The sequence below is a fragment of the Armigeres subalbatus genome, chromosome 3 (assembly GCF_024139115.2).
Source record: "Armigeres subalbatus isolate Guangzhou_Male chromosome 3, GZ_Asu_2, whole genome shotgun sequence".
In the NCBI taxonomy this organism is placed as follows: domain Eukaryota; kingdom Metazoa; phylum Arthropoda; class Insecta; order Diptera; family Culicidae; genus Armigeres; species Armigeres subalbatus.
In genome coordinates this window covers 196,628,035-196,635,351 of record NC_085141.1, presented here as the reverse complement: position 1 = coordinate 196,635,351, position 7,317 = coordinate 196,628,035, and the positions used below count along the sequence as shown (strand labels likewise).

General features: G+C 42.9%; 1 protein-coding gene across 1 annotated transcript; it reads right to left on the bottom strand.

Annotated features, from left to right (window-relative positions):
* Positions 1-4,222: 4,222 nt before the first annotated feature.
* LOC134222218 (uncharacterized) lies at positions 4,223-6,644 on the bottom strand. Its single transcript, XM_062701360.1, has 2 exons — positions 6,262-6,644; positions 4,223-6,197 (listed from the first exon to the last, which is right to left on the bottom strand). The coding sequence occupies exons 1-2, from the start codon at positions 6,642-6,644 to the stop codon at positions 4,223-4,225; spliced, it is 2,358 nt and encodes a 785-aa protein (XP_062557344.1).
* Positions 6,645-7,317: the final 673 nt, after the last annotated feature.

The following is a 7,317-nucleotide window of genomic DNA, read 5'->3' as shown; positions in this document are numbered from 1 at the left end:
GTTTGAGCGGGTCGCATAATGAACGCAAAATGAACTTTTGTTCGAGAAGACGACCCGCTTAAATGTCAAAATCCATCAGGTGAGTGAATTTCATGAACTCCTGCACAGGTCTATGGCGGAGGTTTTTTGCTTGAAACCAAAAGATAGTTGTGGAATTAGTTCGTTCAATTTTAAGAAAGTTACAAGTTGTTTTTTGTAGGAGATGTTTATTGTTTTAAGGAACACTGGAAGTAAACAAATTGGTCGATAGGAATTTGAATTATTTTCATCTTTGTCTGGTTTCAAAATAGCTATTGTTTTAATTTCAAGCCAACTTTTGGGAATTACTTTTGAAGATGCTACTGAATTGCACATGTCTGTTATTTTAATTATTAAGTTTAAATTTATTTGTTTCAAGAAATAATACGAAATGTTATCTTTCTTTTAAAGTTATTCGATTTGTAACTATTGGGTTAGAAGGGGTAAAATTGATATCATTAATTTTAGTGGGAAAGTTTAAGTCCATGAAACTTGTAGCTAGTTTTTTATCATTTAAAAGTTTAATATTATTTTTTTTCGGGAAACCTCCACTTATCATTTTTACTGTCGTCCAGAGTTGTTTTAAGTTCATGTCTGGAGTGAGACTGTCTGTTAATTCTCTGTATGATTTTCGCTTTTCTTTTCGAATTGCAGCCTTCATTATCGTTCTTGCTTTTTGAAAAAGGAGAAAATTTTCTAACGTCAAATTGTCAAAGTATTTTTTAGTTTTTCGTTTTATTCTCGTATAATTTTTTAATTTCAGTATTCCACCAGTGTTTTGGTCTTTTAGTATTGGATGGTTTAAATTTAGCTTTGTTTATGTTTTCTATAAAATTGTACTTAATTGTTCCGGATTTTCTATTTCTTCTGGTTTAATCTGGTTCAAATATTCTATTGCTTTCTTTTGTTTATTTGGATTAAGTTGGTATTTGTATTTTTTTGCCTGGTCTATCAACTCAAAAAGTATAACCCTATGTTCACCGCATATTTCTTCGTCTAAAACTGACCATTCTATTTTTGGTGCTATATTGGAAGATACTATTGTTAAGTCTATTGCTGATTGTGTAGAATTAGGGGATCTGATCGTTGTAGGATTTCCATCGTTCATTACTATCAGATTTGTGTTTTCTAGTATTTGAGCTAACATTTCTCTCCGAGGACATGATTTATTTAAATTATTCCATGTGGGGTGATGCGAGTTAAAATCACCTGCCAAAATAGTTGTAACATTTGATTTGTCTATTAAATCTATCAGATTTAGTAAAGAGGGCTTTATTTGACTATTTCCTATGGATGGTGGAATATAAACTGAGATGATCATGAGTGTATCTTTCGTATTGATTGTTTTTATTGCTATTGCTTCGATGGGGTGTAGTTGTGGTAATGAAATCACTGAGTAAGCGATCTCGTTACTGATCAACAATCCTACTCCTCCATATCCCTTATCTCTGCATTTTTAACGAATTTATATCCAGTGAAATTAAAACTTTCATCAGATTTAATCCAAATTTCTGATAGTATAGCTATGTCTATTTTATGTTGTTGTAAAAGGTTTGTTAAAAGTGAACGGTTTACTGCTGGTCTTAAGCTATTAATGTTATTTTGTAAAATGGTTAAATTTCTGACTGGGTCCATTAATGTTTATTTGGTTGAGTTATTCGGGGGTTAATGCTTGGTTTAAGAGATGTTGGGTTCACTTGTGATGGGTTGGGATCAGTACTCGGTTTCAGAAATTCCGGGTTTGTTATTTCATTGAGGTGTTCGCTGATATTTTTAAGTACTTGGACATTGTTTGTTTTTGTTGGTTTGTATGTATTTATGGCAACATCGATCTGCCCTGCGATTTGTTTTATTTTACTTATTAGTTTGTTCATATTCAGTTATTTTACTAGTTCCATTTTAAGTGAATTCACGATTTTCTCAAGTTCGGATTTGGTAATGTATTTTTCTGTTGGGTTTTCATGAGTGTTCTTTCCTGACCAGTTAATTTCTGCTTGAATATTTTCCTTATTGCTGTCAATTGGGGGAAATCTTCGTTCGATTGTAGTCTTATTTCTGTTTGTGTTTGTCTTGGGTATCTTTTATAGTTTCCTCGTTCCTAACGATTTCACTCCTTCCTGGATCCTGTGCGTTATTCCTTTGCTCCTTACTTCTATCATTTATTTAATTTTTATTTTATTTTGAATGACATTTTACGTTTGCTTTTAAATAGTACTTACTATTGTCTACCGTACAAAGCTACGCAATGTTACGGTTTCGCTTCCTCTGGATTCCGTGTGATACAACTGGGTAAGTATTTCTCAATAAATTATATTTCCTAGTTCTAATTTATATGATTTCATTACTTACAGGTAACTTGTGCTAAATATTTGTTATTTCAGCCCCAGGTCACTCTATTGCTAGCTAACACGGTAATTATAGATTTTTAATAAAGATTAGAAAATAAACTCACTCGTTCAACGTATTAAAGATTGTTTTTGTTTGATTTTTCTTCCTTACTGTCTGTCGTATGTGTTAGTAGTGGTGATCGAGTGGGTTCGGTTATCATACCGACTCCCTGAAAGTGTTATACCGACACACTATTGGTTTGCGGTGTGAACAATCCCTGCCCGTAATATCCGGTGTTTCCTTCAGAATTTCCGGATTTACCTGAATCGATCTCAACACCGCTAGATTAGCAACCGCTCGCCGGTGTAACTTACCATCTGCTGTCCTGACATCCGCTCGGCGAATTCTTCCATCCAAACCTCGGATCACTTGTTCAATTCTGCCCCGTATCCAGTTCTTACGATTCTTCCCATTGACGACGAACACTAGGTCTCCAGCTTGAAGCGGTTTTAATTCGTCGAACCACTTTGCTCGATGATTTAAACTGGGAAGATATTCTTTCGACCACCGTTCCCACATTTTGTTGGCCAAATATTGGGACCGCTTATAAGTATCGCGCAAAGTCTCAGCAAACTCAGTAGAGTCTTCCACTTGTAGGTCAGCAGCTGTTACCGTCCCGCGCAGAAAATGATTTGGCGTGATGGCTTCCTCGTCGGCTGATTCTTGTGGAATGTACGTTAGTGGACGAGTATTAATCATATCCTCAGCTTCGGCCAATGCAGTTGCGAGGATCTCGTCTGTTAATTTTCGCCCATCTTCGAGAGCGCGTAGAGCTTCTTTGACGGACCGCACCATGCGCTCCCAAACACCGCCCATGTGGGGTGTTCCTGGAGGATTGAAAAGCCATGATGTAACCGATGATGTCACCTTTTCTGCACATTCAATGTTGAGTTTCTTCACGGTTTTTACCATTGCTGCATCTGCTCCACGAAAACAAGTGGCATTGTCCGAGAAAATTTGTTCTGGGACACCCGCTTGCATGAAAATCTTCTGATGGCCATCAAACACGATTGCGTGGTCAAGCTGGGGACGACGTCTAGGTGTACGGCTCTCACGGCCATACAAGTGAACACTACCACCCATCTCTTTTCAATTCTACGTCCTACAGTTATTTCTATTGGTTCGAGATAATCCACTCCTACCGCGCTGAAGGGACGTGAATTGCAAGTAGTACGTTGAACAGGAAGGGGCGCCATTAGCGGGACTGCTGGTATGCAACGATTCATTTTGCACCATGTGCACTCTTTTGTTACCCGCCGGATAGCGGTACGAGTGTTTAGAATCCAGAATTTCTGCCTAAACTCGTTGAATACGGTTTCTCTGTTTGCGAGCCCAAATTAGGTATGGAAATGCAAAATCACTTTCACCGTGATGTCGTCTTCACCCGACAGAACAATCGGATATCGCTTGTCGAACGGCAGTGACTCGTTCTTATCCAATCTGCACTGTACTCTTATTGCACCCTCTTTGCCTAGTATTGGCGATCGCTTGTACAACATGCTAGATTTTCCAATTTTTCCCAATGGATGACCGGTACTCCGATGCAAATTTCTCTCCAATATACTCATCTCTTCGGGGAAGCATTCGAGCTGAGCTTGTCTCCACAGGATATTCTCTGCCTTCTGAAATTCCTCTTGTTGAAGTGGTATTTTCTCTCCCAAATAATCGGCTTTGATTAGTCGACACTGGTGTGGCGTCCGTTGAGAAGCCATGATCGGTAGCCCACTTCTTTTGCGTCGACAATTAGAGACAAACCGTACCGCAGTTGCAGTTACTCGCACCAGTTTCGCCCAAGTTGATATAGTTTCCGCTGCAACTACCGCGTGGAAAAGCACAATTCCTTTGGATTCTTCTGACGTTTCTTCGACTGGTTCGACTGATGGCCATCGGTCACTTGTTTGATACAGCATTTGTGGACCTTGTATCCACTCTGATCCATTTTGTAGAGGGGGCCGTGACCCCACTTTGTGAGTACGTCGGCAATATTCTGCTTCGTCGGTACCCATCTCCAATCACGCATGTGGGTTAACTCCAGAATCTCACCCACTCTGAAAGCCACGAACTGCTTGAATTTATGTTGGTCTGATTGCAGCCACGATAACACCGTCCGTGAGTCTGTCCACAGAACTGTGCGGCTGATCGGCAGTGAATGGGACTCCATGATGGTTTGCTTCATCCGTGCTCCGAGTACAGCTGCCATCAGCTCGAGACGGGGAATTGATTGCCGCTTTAATGGCGCCACTTTAGCTCGAGACATGATTAGGCTGCATCTCACCACTCCGTTGCAAATTGATCGCAGGTACGCCACGCAACCGTATGCGTGCTCGCTGGCATCGGTAAAAACATGCAACTCGATTGACTCGACTGATGAACTTAGTTCGTCTCCCAGATAGCATCTAGGAACCCGTAGATTCTCCACATCGGGCAGTAATGTAGTCCACTCTTTCCACATTCTCCAACCTTGTTCGTCGATGTCTTGATCCCAAGAACAACCGTTCCGCCAAAGATGTTGAATGATTATCTTACCGTGTATGGTGAAAGGCGACAACATTCCCAAAGGGTCGAAAAGTCCCATCACGCAGCTCAATACAATTCGTTTGGAGGGTCGCTTGTCTTCGAACAGATATTCTTTGATTGTCGCACGATGGCTTACTGAGAATGCGAACATGTCTGAGTCTACGTCCCAAACTACTCCGAGAACTCTTTCTCCAGACGATTGTTTGTCTTGCTGAAAAACAACCGGGCCCGCAGATTTCGCATCGCCCAGTGCCGAGAGGAATTCTGGAGAATTCGACACCCAGTTGCGAATGTCGAAACCAGCTTGCGCATGGATATATTTAACTTGTTTCGCCCGCTGTATAGCTTCCTCAATTGTGTCGACGCTGTCGAAATAGTCATCTACGTAGTGGCGGTCGATTATGACTGCTGCTGCTTCTGGGTACTGTGCTGCATATTCTGTAGCATTTCGGTTCTTCACGAACTGTGCTGATGCCGGGGAGCACGTCGCGCCGAATGTGGCTACGTCCATTATATACGTTCTTGGAGTTTCGCTGCTGCTGTTCCGAAATAGGAAGCGTTGGGCCTGCTTGTCTCCAGAAACGATTTTTAGCTGGTGGTACATTTCTCGAATATCTCCACCGAAGACGATTCTCTTCTCACGGAAACCGACGATTACCGAGATCAGTGGCACCAATAGGTCTGGGCCCTTAAGCAGCATCGAATTTAGTGAAACTCCTTGTACGGATGCTGCTGCGTCCCAGACAAGCCGAACTTTCCCGGGCTTTTTCGGGTTCACGACGACGCTCAATGGGAGGTACCATGCCTTTCCTGGTTCAGTATCGGCCAGCTCTTCGTCAGTTGCTAGGTGGGCATAACCTTTAGTCTGATATTCTTCGATCTGACGCTTAACTTTTTGGTATAGGTCAGGCGACTTTTCCAACTTCTTCTCCAATTGCTTCATGCGCTTCAATGCCATTGGGTAGCTATCCGGGAAATGTACTTCATCAGATTTCCAGAGAAGCCCCGTTTCGTAACGATCTCCTACACGCCTGGTAGTCTGCTCCATAATTAAGCGCGCCCGTTGATCCTCGATCGACTCGTGATTAACCTTGACTATCGACTCTTCCAGTGCGTAGTGTCTCTTCAGAATATCGTGAAGATCTTCATTGGATATTCTCTGGTGGTACCCCAAGAAACCACCTGTAGTAGTCGTGGTGGCTTGTCGTGGACCGTAAGCGGTCCAGCGGAGTTTACAACGAACGGCGATTGGCTTTTTGTCGTTCCGATTGTTGCTTCCAACGGGGCAAAGGTGTGAATATTATTTATTCCAATCAGCAACCCATGGCTGCAGGGCGCCCGTCATATGAAGCGATCGACAGATCGCGCATGTGCTGGTATTGCGCTGACAGCTCATCAGCATCCAACGTTTGATACGGTAGCATTAGCTTCTCGACTGTGTTAACAGTATGAAGCAGAAACTTCTCAGGATTCCTCCCGCCAACTGCGGAGGACCACAAATTCATCCGTTTCGAATTCTTCTCCACTCGATAGATGTCTGACGTCCAGTTAATAGTTAGCTTCTCCTTCACTCCTGTGAGTCCCAGGCGCTCCGCCACGTCATTCTCAATCAGGGTCACGGACGCTCCTTCGTCCAAAAAGGCAAGTACCGTCAACGACCTTTCTCCGCAGTATAGCTGTATCGGAATCATTCGGAACACCATAGAGTTACCGGTCCTCATGTGCGCACTCATGCCAACTACATTTGTGATTGGATGGATCAGCGGGTTATGTGGTTCCCTGCATGGCCACTGCGATCGTTAAGACATGTGTGGCACAGTTTCCATTTGTTTACCACCTTCATCTTATCTGCATAGGGAAGATCCCTAAAGTCCTGGCAGAAACGCAAACGGTGGTCATCCCGCTGACACACGCGACAAGGCCTTCTCCTTCGTCCGGAATCGTGAATAGAAGTTGTTCGATCCGTCTCGCTGTGGCTATACAGACCCCCTTTCTCCTTCGGCTTGCCTCTTCCACCGACACCGGTTGAACATCTTGTTTCTGGCTTATAGTCAAAGCTGACGTTTGCCTCGCAAGCATCCGATACGATTCCGCAGATGAAATCCGTGAATGTTCGCAACGTCACCACCTTCTTCTTCTTCTTGAACTGTACCCACTGACGTTTCTCTCCATCTGGCAGTTTGCTGACTAGATCCTGAATTAGGATAGGATTCACCAAATGCAGTGTGAGCTCTGCTGCTTCTAGGTGCTCACAAAGCTGCTCCACCGCATTTCCAAACGGAATAAACGTGGCAAGTTTGTCCGATTTGGGGAATCTAACTTGCGAACCCTTTCTAAGTGGCTTTGAAGCAACTGTTCAGGGCGACCGTAGAGTTGGCGAAGCTTCGCGATTAC

What these genes read in the sequence shown, in the direction of transcription:
- LOC134222218 (XM_062701360.1), bottom strand. Translation starts at nt 6,644, where the DNA reads ATGAGGACCGGTAACTCTATGGTGTTCCGAATGATTCCGATACAGCTA. An exon ending in TCGATCGCTTCATATGACGG is followed by an intron (nt 6,198 to 6,261) that starts GCGCCCTGCAGC and finishes CCCCGTTGGAAG; the next exon opens with CAACAATCGGAACGACAAAA.